Source organism: Loxodonta africana, chromosome 7 (genome assembly GCF_030014295.1).
Source record: "Loxodonta africana isolate mLoxAfr1 chromosome 7, mLoxAfr1.hap2, whole genome shotgun sequence".
Lineage (NCBI taxonomy): Eukaryota > Metazoa > Chordata > Mammalia > Proboscidea > Elephantidae > Loxodonta > Loxodonta africana.
Genome location: NC_087348.1, coordinates 32,729,075 through 32,746,158, shown reverse-complemented (window position 1 = coordinate 32,746,158; position 17,084 = coordinate 32,729,075). Strand labels below are relative to the sequence as shown.

The 17,084-nt window shown below is 38.8% G+C and overlaps 1 protein-coding gene across 1 annotated transcript; it reads right to left on the bottom strand.

The window, feature by feature from the left end:
- Positions 1-11,770: 11,770 nt before the first annotated feature.
- Positions 11,771-12,706, bottom strand: LOC100670145 (olfactory receptor 5W2-like). The gene has a single exon (XM_003412062.3). It carries the CDS (start codon positions 12,701-12,703, stop codon positions 11,771-11,773), a length of 933 nt encoding a protein of 310 aa, XP_003412110.2. The 5' UTR covers positions 12,704-12,706.
- Positions 12,707-17,084: the final 4,378 nt, after the last annotated feature.

The following is a 17,084-nucleotide window of genomic DNA, read 5'->3' as shown; positions in this document are numbered from 1 at the left end:
GTTTGTAAGGAGCGCCTGGTGGATTCGAACTGCTGACCTCTTGGTTAGCAGCCGTAGCACTTAACCACTAAGCCACCAGGGTGTGCCAGGAGCAGAGTATGCTCTTTGGACCTGGGATCCTTGCACTGAGAAGCTCCTTGACCAGGCAAAGATTGATGACAAGGACCTTCCCCTAGAGCTGACCAAGACAGGAAGCCTGCTGCTAAAGCCAGCACCCTCAATCCAGATACCTCCTAGACTGTGATAGAATAAATTTCTGTTTGCTAAAGCCATCCGCTTGTGGTATTTCTGTTACAGCAGCACTAGATAACTAAGATACCCTCTAAACAAAAATTCTGTCCTTCCCCTTCCCTCTTTCTTTTTCTCTCTCACAAGACTCAAAATGAAAAGAAACAGCTACAAACATTAATAATCGGAACATGGAACATACAAAGCATGAATCTAGGAAAATTAGAAATAATCAGAAATGAAACGGAATGCATAAACATCAACATCCTAGGCATTAGTGAGTTGAAATGGATTAGTATTGGCCAATTTGAATCAGACAAACATATGGTTTACTATGCCTGGAATAACATATTGAAGAGGGATGACTTTGCATTCATGGTCAAAAAGAACACTTTAGGATCTATCCTGAAGTATGACACTGTCCCAAATCCGTGGGCCAGGCTTAGGCTTCTCCCAATCCACGTTGCTGCAGGGGCTAGTAAGCCCAAACTGGCAGGTCAGACCATAGGCTGCTGGCTCAGAAGCCTTCAGAAGCTCGCAGATCAGGTCAGACAATAGGCCCCAGCCCCACAGGGCTGCTAAGTCTAGCAAATCCCAGCATCAGCAGGTCAGACAGCAGGCCTCTGTCTCTAGTCCCCCAAACCAGAAGTTAGATAATCATGAACTGGGCATGGAATCCAGATGTAGAGAGAGAGAGCCTTGTTGGGGCTCCCATATATATACATCAGAAGCAGGCCACATCCTAGAGAAGGGCGTGACATGGAAATTGAGTCACCCCCTTCTGCAAGGCTGTAACTCAAGATATACCCCACAACAATCCTGCCTCGTTAACATGTAGAGGTTAGGATTTATAACACATAAAATGGAGGACACTATAAAATACTGAGAATCTTGGCCTAACACTTACCCCGACCATCACAGGCTCCATATACCTTATTTGCATTAAGATGTAAGGTACCATGGATGTGCATAATTATTATGCATAACCTAAAATATCAGTTGAAAGTAGATGTTTAATAAACATAGAAATCTGTACTTTTCAGTGTCCTGTAACAATTCACAATTATCAAATTTTACTCAGACCAAAGCCAATATAGTAAGCTGTCCATAGGACTGCCATCTTCCCAACTTTAGGTGACACTGTTTTTATTTTCTATGACCTCCCAGGAATTGTGCAATATAGTCACCCATTTCACATCAAAGTTAATAACGTTGAAGTGTTCAGCTAAGATAAATAAAACAAATTATGTTTCAAGTGTTTTGACACTTTCTATTTGCTCTTCTTGGGCCTCAAGCATTGCTAGAACCCTGTCATGGTTTAAAAGTATGACTTAGATGACACCTAAGTTCTCTGAAAATCTGTGCATTGCTATTTTTGTGTATTTCCAAACTTGGTTTTAACATAAAAACACTGTAACGTTCCACATGAGTAGCAAAGAAAGATTTGTTTATTACACTGTAGTCAGGAACCAATTGAGAGCAAGCTTGAATTCACATGGTTATTTATTACCTCTGGATATCACTTGCCACATTTTTATAATGAAAACCTGCTGAGAAAAATAAGTCACTCTCAGAAGAACAAATACTGCATGATCTCATTAATATGAATCAAGCAAATACATAGAAACAAAACATTATAGTGGATCTCAGGGACGAGTTGTTGTTGGGTGCTATCAAGTCAGTTCTGACTCATAGCAATGCTCTGTGTGCAATAGAGCAAAATACTGCCTGGTCGTGCACCATCCTCACAATCTTTGCTGTGCTTGAGCCCATTGTTGCAGCCACTGTGTCAATCCATCTCATTGAGGGTCTTCCTCTTTTTCGCTGACCCTCTACCCAGCATGATGTCCTTCTCCAGGGACCGGCCCCTCCTGATAATATGTCCAAAGTAAGTGAGATGTAGTTTCACTGTCCTTGCTTCTAAGGAGGATCCTGGTTGTACTCCTTTCAAGATGGATTTGTATGTTCTGGCAGTCCACGGTATAATCAGTGTTCTTCGCCAACATCTAATTCAAAGCCATCAGTCTTCTTTCCTCTTGCTTATTCATTGTCCAGCTTTCACATGCATATGAGGCCATTAAAAACACCATGGTTAGGTCAGGCTCACCTGAGTCCTTAAAATGACATTTTAAAGAGATCTTTTGCAACCGATTTGCCCAATACAATGCACCATTTGTTTTCTTTTTTGCTTCCATGAAAGTTGATTGTGGATTCAAGTCAAATGAAATTCTTGGCACTTCAATCTTTTCTGCGTTTATAATGATGTTGCTAATTGGTCCAGTTGTGAGGGGTTTTTTTTTTGGAGTATAATCCATACTGGAGGCTGTGGTTTTTGATCTTCATCTGTAAGTGCTTCAATTCCTCTTCACTTTTGGCAAGCAAGGTTGTGTCATCTGCATATCGAAGGTTGTGATTGAGTTTTCTTCCAATCCTGAAGCCTCATTCTTCTTCATATAGTCCAGCTTCTCATATTATTTGCTCAGAATACAGATTCGGTAAGTCTGGTGGAAGGACAAAACCGTAACTCATGCATTTCTTGACCTTAAATCACTTAGTATCCTGCTGTTCTGTTCAAAAGGCTGCCTCTTGGTCTATATACAGTTTCTTCAAGAGGAAAATTAAGTGCTCTGGAATTCCCATTCTTCACAACGTTATTCATAATTTTTTATGATCCACACAGTCAAATGCCTTTGCATGGTCAATAAAACACAGGTAAACATCTTTCTGGTATTCTCTGCTTTCAGCCATGATCTATCTGACATCGGCAATGCTATCCCTTATTCTGTGTGATCTTCTGAATCCAGCTTGAATTTCTGGCTGTTTACTGTCCACATACTGCTACAATCCCTTATGAAAGATCTTCAGCAAAATTTTACTTGTGGGTGATATTAATGATATTGTTAGATAGTTTCCACATCCTGTTGGATTACTTTCTTTGGAATGGGAGCAAATATGAGTATGTTCCAGTCATTTGTCCAGGTAGCTGTCTTCTAAATTTCTTGACATAGGGCACTGAACACGGCAGGCACTGTAACTGTTTGTTGAAATATCTCCATTGATATTCTGTCAATTTCTGGAGCCTTGTTTTTCACCAATGCCATCAGTGCAGCTTGCACCTCTTCCTTTGGTACCATTGGTTCCTGATCATGTGCTACCTCCTGAAATTGTTGAATGTCAAATTTTTTTTTTTGGTACATGACACTGTGTTTCTTCAATCATCTTTTGATGCTTCCTTCATTGTTTAATACTTTCCCTGTAGAACCCTTTAATATTGCAACTTCAGGCTTGAATTTTTCTTCATTTTTTTTTTTTTTTTTAGTTTGAGAAATGTGGAGTGTGTTCTTTCCTTTTGGTTTTCCATCATCAGGTCTTTGGACATGTCACTATAATACCAGGTGGGACAAGCCGTGGCTGATTTGGGTGAAACTGAGAAGGCTAGAGAGAAGGAGTGTGAAACTTAGAAAAAGAGAGAGAGAAAAAAAAAAAAGACAGAGAAACTTGCAAGACTATCATCTAAGGGCTTCTTGAAAGTAACCCAAAAGCAGACGTGGATGAACTTAGTGGTCACCAGAATGGCAGTGCACAAGGTAGCTAAGTAACTGAATGTTGTTTTGGTAAGTCTTTGGAAGGAACTAAAGCCTGAGCAACAATATCACCCTCTGTGTCCTACTGCCCCACATGGGGAACTACCTCTTGCCACCAGATGGACTTTACCTACCCTCTGGGACTAGGGGTGGGGTTAAGATCACCTGTAGATCATTGGTCAAGAAGAAACAGGCAGCAGGTGCTAGCTCTGGTTGATACTCAGGAACAGTACACCCTTATCTTTGGAAAACCTGAGTCATTTCAAGAGCCCCCTTGGCAATTGGTGGGTAAGAAGAAAAGTCCATCCATGTATAACAGGTACTTCTGACCCTGCAGTAAAGCCCGTTCCCCTGCACCATATCAAGTTCGTATTTCCCCAGTACCAGAATACATTCTAGGGGTGGAGACCATCATGGGACTGACTTTGACCACATCTGTGGGAGAATTCCAGCTTCAAGTGAGGATAGTAAAGACAGTCCTGAAGGGAAACGTGGCATGGCAACCAGTTACCCTGTCCTCACCACCAAGTGTGGTAGACATTAAGCAGTGTAAGTTGCCTGGATGACAATGAATTTAGTGAAACTATTTTGGAATTAAAAAGTATAGGTATCCTCCAGGAAGCCCACAGTGCTTTTAATAGCCCTGTGTGTCTTGTGAAGAAACCAGATGTGTCCTGGTGTGTGACTGTGGATCATAAGAAACTTAACATAGTGATTCCTCCTCTATATGCTGCAGTTCCAAGCATAGATTCTTTGTTAGAAATCCTTAGTAGAGACCTAGGCAAGTATCATGCTGTGTTAGATCTGGCCAATGCATTCTTTAGCTCTGGCCCTATCTGCCCAAGACCAGCTTGTCTTACCTGGGAGGGGCAGCGATGGACATTTCAAGTGCTCCATCAAGGATTAAAAAAAAAAAAAAGTTTTTTTTTTTTTTTTTTTTAATCAAGGATATTTACATAGTTCCACCATTTGCCTTGATATGGTGGCTAGAGATCTGGCTCTTTTCACCTTCCTCACAGCTGTCCATCAATTTCATTACCTTGGTGACATCATGTTAACTGCTGAAGATGTTTCTCTGTTACAGTAGTGTCTGGACACCCTAATTAGCCACCTATGGGGGAAAGGATGGGTTGCAAATCCACTTAAGGTGCAGGAACCATGAACGTCAGTAAAATTCCTAGGGGTCATCTGGTCTGGTAAGAACCTTGTGTTGCCTGAAGCCATAGTTGATATGATACAAGCTTTCCCCACCTCTAGAATGCCAAAGGAAGTGCAGGCTTCGTGAGTCTTTTGGGATATTGAAAAGTATTCATTCCTCACTTGGCCCAGTGGTCGAGACTACTTTATTGACTGGTAAAAAGGGTATATCTTGGAACTGGATTAGATGAACAGCAGCAAGCTTTTGAGAAAGAAAAGGTGCTGATTGTACAAGTGAAAGAGCTGGGCACAATACGGGAAGTTTTAATCCTTCTGGAGATGTGAGCAGCACCAAGGATAGCCTTTGCTGGGCCTTGTGGCAAGACCAGGATGAAACTAGTCCCCCTAGGTTTTTGGTCTCAACTGTGGAAGGGGACAGAAAACTGATACAATCCCATGAAGAAGCAATTGTTAGCAGCCTGTGACACTCTCTGCCAGGTAGAGTCAGTAGCAGGGACAATAGCTGTCACTGTTTGCACTGCTTTGCCCATAAATGAGTGGTTCAGTGGGCTGTATTTCATTCCATCATCAGCTATAGCCCAGATAGCTATGTCCAGATAGCTATGCTGACCAGATGGCATGTATACCTCAACAGGGCAGTGCCCTTGCTGCCAGTCTGTTGTTCCAAGATTTACAGGCTGTAATTGGTCCAGGGGCATATCGAGATTATTCCTGTCCCCCCACACAGGCTAGTGCACCACCAGAGTCACCTCCCCTCTCCTCCAAGAGAAGACGACCTGCTGCCAGCAGATGTCTGGTACACAGATGGCCTACTCTTCTTTCTTCACTTTGAGGCAGCCAATATCTTCCTAGTATGGGCTCATGGATTCATCATAGTCCACAACAAAAGAAGGTGCTGGGTCCATGGGAAACTCCCCTTTTCAAGCCCTGAAAGCATGCCTTGGAGAGTGGTGCCCTGATATGAATCGATTAGGCAACTCTGTAGTTGGCATGGTATTTTGATGGGTCTTGGTATTTTCCTGGGTGTAGGGATTGTCTGCTGTGTTTTCCTATACTGCTTGTATGGTCTGTGCCTCCAGCTACAACAGTGCTGTCCGTCACTACAGTGACATCTCCTTTTGGGGCCCTCAGGGACTTTGCAGAAGAGGAAGAACACATCAAATTGTAAGAGCCAGCCTCAAGAGGTGGTCTGAAGTGGAAAACAGGCTTCCAGCGGCCAATCGTGGCTGCCCTCATGCTTTCCGTTAGTTCAGCACTGTGTCTGTTAGTTCACTGCTGTTTTCCAAGCCCCATCATGTGACCTTGCTGAAGCAGTCTGATGTAACTACCTGGTGTGTAGCCACTGTGACTTTGACCACTATAAAACCTTCACCTTCTACTGTTTGATAGGGAGATCTGCTTTAATTCTGCCTCCAACAAGTAAAGTTCTTTCGAGCCCACACTGGAGTTGCCCTTCTCTATCTTTAATCCCTTGGCACCCTCCAATTTTGGAAGGAATTTTAAAGTTATTGGTCCATGTCTGGACACCATATTTGTACCCTGACCTGACAGATACAAACGTCAATGTACCCTGATTTCTCTTGAGTATAAAACTGTATGTTCAGCTGTAGTAGATACTTCCATACAGCTCACCAAAAAGGATGCCAATTCCTACTTCTAATAAAAACGTATGAGAGCTACAGTTGTTTATTATCCCACCAATGCTAGGTGTTGTCCATCACTTTTGTTTTGGCTGTTCTGTAGGTGAGCTATGCACAGGTGTTTTAACTTCTATTTACTTCAGCACTAATAAAGTTGCATATCTATTTCTATTGTTTATGAGAGTCTGAATGTGAATAAGAGGGTATCAGAAGGGCTATACTTATAAGTATCTGGCCTTCTGAACCTCATCGTATCTAGCCAGGCATCATTGTTACTGACATTTCAGGTTATTCAGCCTAGAGACACAGTGCAATCCTTTTAAATGAAGATGAGCCACAAAACTTATTTTCTTTTTCATAACCTCTCCAATAGGGGAGACAGGTTCTGTGTACACCCTAATCATCCACCTACAGGGATGATTACATACAGGGCCCTAAGAGCTGGTGAAGAAGAATAGTGACTTCTTAAATGGCCCAGTGATTTAGACTGCTTTTGTTTCCCTTTTCATAGCATGCTTTTGGAAAGGAGTTTCCGGGGAGTTTAAAGATTGCTGTCTCTGACTTTAACGTACGACCTCCATCTTTCTGGATCATTGAGCATTATTTCTGCTTTATCCATACAAATGTAGTTAAAGATAACAGCACCAGTATGTATTTATATGTTCACTGTGTTATATGCTTACTCTAATCTACTACCATATGCCATTTGCATGTTTAGGAATTTCAGTGTCGAGGACGAAGGAAAGAGAGAAGATTGAGGAATTTGCTTATAAAACTCAGTAACTACACACAGGGGCTGTTAGAATTGAAGTAGACAGATTTGTATTGTTAAAAGTTTATTAATGTTATGTTTTCTCCATTTGCATGGAATCCCAAGATAGAAGGGTCAGTTCAGGCTATCTGGCCCAGATGGCAGAACCATAAAACCCTCAAACTATAATCTCAGAAAGTGGTTTTAGGGAGATTTAGGCTGCAATTAATTAAGTTGATTTATTACATTTTTGGATATCCATTTACTGAAGTTCAAATTTCTCATTTATTGAGCTTAAAATTTCCTTCACTATAGATCACACCCAGTAGGTGTGATTAGAAGGGACATTATGCAAATAAAATCAGTCTTTTGATAGTGTAATATAAAACGGTCTTATGGAAAGGAGATAATTATACGTCATGTTTGCATCTTCTGAAGTAGAGATAATGCAGTGACTCCCTGAGTACTTGTTTATAAGCACCAATTTGACAAAAAAACATTGGTAATTGAGAAAACATGGTGGAGGAGAAAATCATAAAACTCATTTAAAACAAGGATATTCCACAGGATTTTTCTAACATATCTTCCCCTAACATGTCACAGTGTTCCACAAGGAAATGACACCTAGAAAAGCAGAGGGGCTTTTAGGATTTACCAGAATTCAGAAATGTTTTCTCACAAGAGAATTTTACCATGGCAGCTGTATAGCTTAGACATTCAATGGTTTAGGCTTCTAAAAGTGTAATAAATAATTAACCATGTCTTTGAGTTTTATATAGTCTTCAAATATGTGACCATATGCATGTTTTCTGAACAAGCTGAATCAATGTCTTGCCAACAGAAAATTAGAGCAGAGATGATTTAGGTAAATATCAAGAAAATATTTAGATGAAGGAATCTCTGGGTGGTACAAATGGTTAATGTACTTGGCTGGTACCTGAAAGATTGGAAGTTTGAGTTCTCCAGAGGTGCTTTGGGAGAAAGGCCTGGAGATATAATTCTGAAAAATTGGCCATTGAAAACATCATGGAGTACTGCTCTGCTTTGACACATATGGGGTCTCCATGAGTCAGAGTCAACTTGACTTTTTTTTTTTTTTACCTAGATGAATGATTTTTAATTACCTTGTAACTACAATGCTCTCAGTGATAGGATAATATCCATAGCCTAAAATGAAGACCAGTTAATATGAATATTGTCTAAATTTACCCATCAACCACAAGGCCAAAGATGAAGAAACTGAAGATTTCTACTAACTTCAGTCTGAAATAGATCAAACATGCAATGAGGATACATTGATAATTACTGGTGATTGGAACGCAGAAGTTGGAAACGAAGAAGAATCAGTAGGTGGAAAATATGGCCTTGGTGATAGAAATGATGTTGGAGATAGCATGACTGAATTTTGTAAGACCAATGACTTTTTCATTGCAAATACCATTTTTCAGCAACATAAATGGCAACGATACACACGGACCTCGCCAGATGGAATACTCAGGAATCAAATTGACCACATCTGTGGAAAGAGACCATGGAAAAGCTCAATATCGTTAGTTAGAACAAGGCAAGGGATGACTGTGGATGAGACCATTAATTATTCATATGCAAGTTCAAGTTGAAACTGAAGAAATTTAGAACGAGTCCCCAAGAGTCAAAGTATGACCTTGTGCACATTCTACCTGAATTTAGTGACCATCTGAAGAATAGATTTGATGCACTGAGCACTAATGACCTAAGGCCAGTTGTGGAATGACATCAAGGACATCATATATGAAGAAAGCATGAGGTCATTAAAAGGACAGGAGAGAAAGAAAAGACCTAAATGGATGTCAGAAGAGACTCTGAAACTTGTTCTTGAACATAGAGTAGTTAAAGCAAAAGAAAAAAAATGAAGTAAAATATCTGAACAGAAGATTTAAAAGGGCAGCTTGAGAAGAAAAATAAAGTATTGTGATGACATGTGCAAAGACCCGGAGAGAGAAAACCAAAAGGGAAGAATACAGAAGACATTTCTCAAGCTGAAAGAACTGAAGAAAAAATTCAGGTTGCAATACTGAAAAATTCTACAGGGTAAATATTAAATGGCACAGGAAGCATCAAAAGAAGATGGAAGGCATACACAGAGTCACTATACCAAAAAGAACTGGTCAACATTCAACCATTTTAGGAGGTAACGTATGATCAGGAACCAATGGTACTGAAAGAAGAGAAGTCCAAGCTGCACTGAAGGAATCAGTGAAAAACAAGGATCCAGGAATTGACAGAATACCAACTGAGGTGTTTCAACAAACAGATGCAGTGCCGGAAGTGCTCTCTTGTCTATGCCAAGAAATTTGGAAGAGAGCTACCTGGCCAACCTACTGGAAGAGATCCATATTTATGCCTATTTTCCAGAAAGGTAATCCAACTGAATGCAGAGATTATAGAATAATATCATTAATACCACAAGCAAGCAAAATATTGCTGCAGATCATTCAAAAGCAGCTGCAGCAGTATATCGACAGAGAACTTCCAGAAATTCAAACCAGATTTAGAAGAGGACATGGAACCAGGGATATCATTGCTGATGTCAGATGGATCATGGCTGAAAGCAGAGTATCAGAAAGATGTTTACCTGTGTTTTATTGACTATGCAAAGACATTTAACTATGTGGATCATAACAAATTATGGATAACATTGCAAAGAATGGGAATTCCAGAACACTTAATTATGCTCATGAGAAATCTGTGCATGGATCCAGAGACAGTTATTCGGACAGAACGAGGGGGTACTGCATGGTTTAAAGTCAGTAAAGGTATGTTGTCAGGGTTGTATCCTTTCACCATACCTATTCAAGGTGTATGCTGAGCAAATAATCTGAGAAGTTGGACTATATGAAGAAGAACAGGGCTTCAGGATTGGAGGAAGACTCAATAACAACTTGTGTTATGCAAATTACACAACCTTGCTTGCTGAAAGTGAAGAGGACTTGAAGCATTTACTGATGAAGATCTAAGACCAGAGCCTTCAGTATGGATTACACCTCAACATAAAGAAAACAAAAATCCTCACAACTAAATCAAAAAGCAACATCATGATAAATGGTGAAAAGATTGAAGTTGTCAAGGACCTCATCTTACCTGGATCCACAATGAACAGCTATGGAAGCAGCAGTCAAAAAATCAAGACACATTGCCTTGGGCAAATCTGCTGCAAAAGACTTCTTTAAAGTGTTGACGAGCAAAGATGATACCTAGAGGACTAAGGTACACCTGACCCAAGCCATGGTGTTTTCAGTTGCATCATAGGCATGGGAAAACTAGACGATGAATAGGGAAGCCCAAAGAGGAATTGATGCCTTTGAATTGTGGTGTTGGCAAAAATATTGACTATACCATGAGCTGCCAAAAGAATGAACAAATCTGTCTTGGAAAAAGTACAACCAGAATGCTCCTTAGAAACAGATGGTGAGACTACATCTCACATACTTTGGATATGTTGTCACGAGGGGTCAGTCCCTGGAGAGGGACATCATGCTTGGTAAGGTACAGGGTCAGTGAAAAAGAGGAAGACCCTCAATGAGATGTACTGACACAGTGGCTGTAACAATAGGCTCAAGCACAGCAAAAATTGTGAGATCCTGTGGGACCGGGCAGAGTTTTGTTCTGTCGTGCACAGGATCACTGTGAGTCAGAACTGCCTCCACGGCTACTAACAACACCAATGTCATGAATACACATGTCTTTATAGATTCATTATCTCTACTAACCACAATAATTTAGATTACTTACTCATGAGCTACAAAGATAATACATTCAAGGTACATACTTTACACTCAGTTAATATTACTTTGACTGATGTCTAATAAGCACCATTTATACCAAACAGGACTCCTAGGTCAGAGGTTAAATGCTTCCATTCCAGGGGAGCCTTTCTTCTGCACACTAGATTTAGAATTTTGCTCTGGATTAATAGTGCCCAGTCTTTTTAGTTCATGAAGATTTGTGATTTATGATAAATTATTTGAATGCTTAATTAATGTTCATAACTTCCACTAGATTATAAAATTCATTAATATAGAAACTGCTAGATTCACCATGAAATACAGTGTATAAAAGTGCACAATAAGCACTTAGGAAAAAAATCAATAAATCTTAGAATAACTGAAGTAATCCATGAATGATACAATGAGGAAAGAAAAGTCAGCACACTAAGAAATGCCTGTGAAGTTCTCCGCAAAGAGGCATTACCATACATCAATTTAAGACACATCATGAAGCAAGACATGTTTCAGGAAATGCAAAACTTTCATGTGATATGGCTTTAGGTAAAATACTTTTTTTATTAAATTAATGTATCTGGGACAACTTTGTTTCTTATACAGCTTTCTACCATATGATTTTACAAAAAGAACTGTGTGTTTTATGTTTTAAAACCATCTTTTATTTTTCAGTTTTTCTAAAGCCCCTTTCACGTCTTTATTTCTTAGGCTGTATATCAGCGGATTTAACATGGGAATCACAAGGGTGTAAAACAAAGAGGTCATTTTGTCTTGATCCAGAGAGTAGGCAGAAGTTGGCCGGAAATACATAAAGAGCATAGTTCCCTGGAAAACTGCAACAGCAGTTAAGTGAGAGGTGCAGGTGGAGAAAGCTTTGAACCTTCCCTCAGCGGAGCGGATCTTTAAGACTGAGAGGATGATGGAACAGTAAGAGACAAGAACTCCTGAAATGGTACTCAGTTCAATGAAGCCAAAAATGGTGAATATCGCTAATTCATTGACCTGCGTGTCTGAACAAGATAGCAACAGAAGAGGAGGAATATCACAAAAGAAATGATTAATTTCATTTGACCCACAGAAACATAAGCGGAAAGTTAACGTGGTGTGTATCAAAGCGTCCACCATGCCCACCAGGTAAACCCCAGCCATAAGCACAGAGCACACGCTGCTGGACATGTTGACTGTATAGAGCAAGGGGTTGCTAATGGCCTTGTACCTATCAAAGGCCATCACTGCCAGCAGGAGACACTCAGAATCTGCAAAGACACAGAAGATGAAGAACTGCAGAGCACAGCCATAGAAAGAAATTGATTTGTCTTTGGCTAAGAGGTCCACCAGCATCTTGGGCCCAATTGCTGTGGAATAGCAGAGGTCACAGAAGGAGAGGTGGCTGAGGAAAAAGTACATTGGTGTTTGGAGCTGGGAGTCCATTCTAATTAAAATGATCATCCCAAGATTTGCCACAAGAATAATGATGTAAACAACCTGAAACATGATGAATACGGCTGCTTTGATCTCAGGGTTATTAGTAATTCCCAAGAGGTGGAATTCGGTCAAGGAGGAACAATTTTCTCCATCCATTCTCCTTTGTTCTTGTTTTAAACAGCTACAAAAATGATCAAGAGAATCATACATCAGAGTTTAACTCTGCTGGACATTCACAAAATATTATCTTTTAAGACAGCACATTTTCTTTCTGTAAATTGTCTTCTTTATCCACAGAAAGAAGCCCAGATAAATGCAATTCTTAAAGAGGCACTGTAATTGGAAACCCTGGTGGTGTGTGCAGTGGTTAAGAGCTACAGCTGCTAACCAAAAGGTCTGCAGTTTGAATCCACCAGGTGCTCCTTGGAAACCCTACGGGGCAGTTCTGCTCTGTCCTTTAGGGTAGCTATGAGTCAGAATTGACTTGACAGCAATGGGTTTTTGGTCTGGGGTTACTTTATTGAAAAAAAAATAATTAAAATGTCTGGAACACAAACTTTGGAAACTTTGATTCTAAATCCATGTGTCATTCATAATATCTGTCATTTGTATTGTCCTCTACTGTCTTATCTTAGACAGCGGGTTTGAAATAAACCTAAGGCCCATTCCAGATTGAGAGTGATACACAAACACACAGTAGTCAGAGACACACAGCCAGAGGGCACAGGCCTCAACGTCGGACATATGCAGATAAATGACCCATTGGAGGAAAATGCAATCACTTTTACTGTATTTGTCCTGAAATACAATTGACTTTAAAGATTCAGCAACAATAAAAATTAACAAATGAAAATGATCATGTTACTGTTTTGGTCTATGATGCCTTGAATTTTAACTGAATAATGAAGCATGAATGAAACATGTTTTATTCAACTTTTCTATCACACTTCCTCTGTGACGAGCATTTACAACCAAGTTATATGACTGATCTGAACCCAAAGGATGTGTCCATTGACAAACTAAAGAGAAGTGATACAAAGCGGGAAAAACAGAATTTAACACATGTATTTGTATCTCTTTGGATTTCTAAGTTGAATTTTCTGTAAAAATTAAGAAAGGAAAGAGGAATAACAAATGTTTAAGAATTATAAAGGATTCATTTTCTTGTGTGCCTATGTATGTGTTTGTGTGAATATTTTGGTTGGTATATGAAAATCGAAATGCGAATGGTAGCCTGAGTTTTTTTTTTTTTTTTTTCTGTACTTAGGTATTATAGTATTTGGTTCATACGAATTTGAATTTATACAAATTGGCATTTTTAATTTGACACATCAATTATGGTTGGAATAGCACTAGAAAAATCTAAAATTCATGTATATAGTGAAATCACTCGAACAGTAATAAAACTAATAATTTACTTATGAATTTTAGTTAAAATATAAATTAATAAAATATCTATTTACTCATACTAATGATGTCAGTCAAATTTTCACAGCTTCAACCATAAAACATTATGGTTTGGCTATTAGATTACAGAGTTTATTTAACTGGATAATTAAGTATAAAATTATTCATTTACAAATTCCTCAATATTTGATTCCTCATTTTTCAAAAAAAAATTTTTTCTATATTCTTTTAATTTGACAATTCAGAATCCTACCTGAAATGAGCATGTCTTTCTGTTCTGGTTTTAGGTAGGCGAGCACAAGGAAGGTCACATTTTATTGTTACTTAGTGACACTTGGGACTTAAATCTCTGAAGTCTCTACCTCATTTTTCTGTGTTATACAAACATGCGATTAATTAAATTTCTGATTCTGTATTTTTCCCCTGTGAATTCTGCAGCAACTTTAGCAAAGCCTGAAGTTTTCATTCAAAATGATCAGTATCCTATAACAATAATTGAGTCTAATGCCATGCTTTATGGCTACCATCCTCCTGTCAAATCACACATCTAATGAAGCTCAGATAGAATCTCTACTAAATGACTCTAACCTCCTTTCCATTGCTTATCCTGTTTCTTCCATTTCTAAAGCCACCTTCTTTACTTCCTCATTGAGAAATATGACATCCCTTTAATGGCTGTCCTTTATTGTCATTAATCACAGTCTGATTCCCTTCCCCCAACCACGTCAACCACCCCCAACCCAATGATTTTATGACTGTATAACATTCATTACACACAACCCACTCTATCTTAATTTTTTTTTTTCTGTTCGTATTTGTTTCTCCCAAAATTCTTAGTCTCTAGAACAAGGATGTTTTAAAAGTAATAGACTATTAAATGTTTGCTTTTAATTATCTTCTGTTTTTTTTTTTTTTTTTTTGGTGGATAATGAACAAAGAGTAGAAATAAACAGACTTTGAGGGCTGTTTCTTCTCATTTAGTTCATAGGTTAAAAAAATGACTTTAAGAAAACACATGTGTTAGGGTAATGCTTTCATGAGAAAAAAAATCTCTATAGTCTTCCTCTATTGATCTGTCTATATATAGTAGCGAAATTATACATAACAAAATATATACCTGATCAACAATTTCTAAATGTATAATTCAGTACAATTAATTACATTCTTCAAGTTGTACAACCATTCTCACTATCCCTTTCCAGGTCATTCCACTACCATTAACGTAAACTCAATTCCTCCTAAGCAAAAATTCCCTCTTTACCTTCCCTCTCACCCTTGATAACCACTAATCATCTTTGAAAACCAAAAAATAACTCTTTGTTGCCAAGTTGGTTCCAACTCATAACAACACTATAGGATAGAGTAGAAATGCACCATAGGTTTCCAACTAGTGGCTGGTGAATCTGAACTGCCAACCTTTTGGTTAGTAGTTGAACTCTTAACCACTGCGCCACCAGGGCTCCTTGGTTTCCATATACCTGTGTCTTTCTTATAAATGAGATCATACAGCATTTGTACTTTTGAGACTGACTGACTTCACTCAGCATGAGGTTTACAAGGTTCATCCATATTGTGGCTTGGATCAGGACTTCATTTCTCTTTATGGCTGAGTAGTAATCCATTGTGTGTATATAGCACAATTTGTTTATCTGTTAATTTGTTGACGAACCTTTCAGTTGTTTCCTCCTTTTGACTATTGTGAAAAGTGCTGCAATAAACATTGAATAGGTGACTGCTGTTTATTTTTAAAAATTACTTTTTGCAACAGATACTGGTGATGATTTCTCAATATAATTAATATAATAAGTGTCACCAAATTGTACATGAAAAACCTGTTTACTTGGCATATGTTTTGAAATATATACATTTTACCAAAATATGTATTTTTAATTTTATTGAGCTTCAGATGAAAGCTTACAGCTCAAGTTAATCTCTCATTTAAAAATTTATGCACGTTGTTTTGTGACATTGGTTGCAGTCCCCACAATGTGACAGCATACTCATCCTTACCCTGGGTTCCCTGTGTCCATTAACAAGTTCCTGTCCCTTCCTGCTATGTCATCTTGCTTTTGGCCATTTGGTCTTGTATATTTGATTGAACTAAGAAGCATGTTCTTCATAAGTGTTATTTTTGTTTTATAGGCCTGTCTAATTTTTGTCTGAAAAGTAGTAGACTGCAGGCTTCAGTTCTGAGTTAGCCGAGTGCCTGGAGACCACAGTCTTGAGAGTTCCTTCAGTCTCTGTCAGATAAGTAAGTCTGGTCTTTTTTTTTTTTTTTTTTTTTAATTTGGATTCTATTCTACATTTTTCTCCCATTCTGGATGGGATTCTTTGTTCCGATCCCTTTCAGAGCACTGTATGATGGTAACAGGACACTATCTAGTTCTTCTGGGCTCAGGCTGGTGGAGTCTCTGGTTCATGTGGTCCTTTAGACCTTTGGGCTAATATTTTCATTGTGTCTTTGGTATTCCTCGTTCTCCTTTGCTCCAGACAAGATGGGACTAATAGTTGTATCTTAGAAGGGCACTTTCAAGATTTTAAGACCCTAGAAGCCATTCTCCAAAGTGGGATGTAGAAAATTTTCTTTGTGAACTCTGTTATGCCAATTGACCCAGACATTCCCTAAGATTATGATCCCCAGGCCCCAGACCCAGGTACTCAGTCCCTCAGAGTGTTTGGATGTGTCAAGTAAACTTCTATGTTTTTGCTTTGGTCCAGTTGTGCTGACTTTCCCTACAATTGTGTGTTGTCTTTCCCTTCACCGAAGTTGACACTTGTCTACTATCTAGTTAGTGATATCCCCTCTCCCTTTCTCCTCATTCTCGTATCCGTCAAAAAATGTTTATTTCTGTGTGCAAACCTTTTCTAGAGTTCTAGTAAGAGTGTTCTCATACAATTTTTGTCCTTTGAGACCGACTTGTTTCACTCAGTATAATTTCCACCAGATTCATTCATGTTGTGTGATATTTTGTGGATTCATCATTGTTCTTTATTGCTGTGTAGTGTTACATTATATGTATATAACATAATTTGCTTATTCATTCATTTGTTGGTGGTCATTTAGGTTGTTTCCATTTTTTTGGTATTGTGAATAGTGCTGCAATGAACATGGGCGTGCATATATCTATCC

Coding starts and splice junctions, on each gene's coding strand:
- LOC100670145 (XM_003412062.3), bottom strand. CDS start 12,703: ATGGATGGAGAAAATTGTTCCTCCTTGACCGAATTCCACCTCTTGGGA.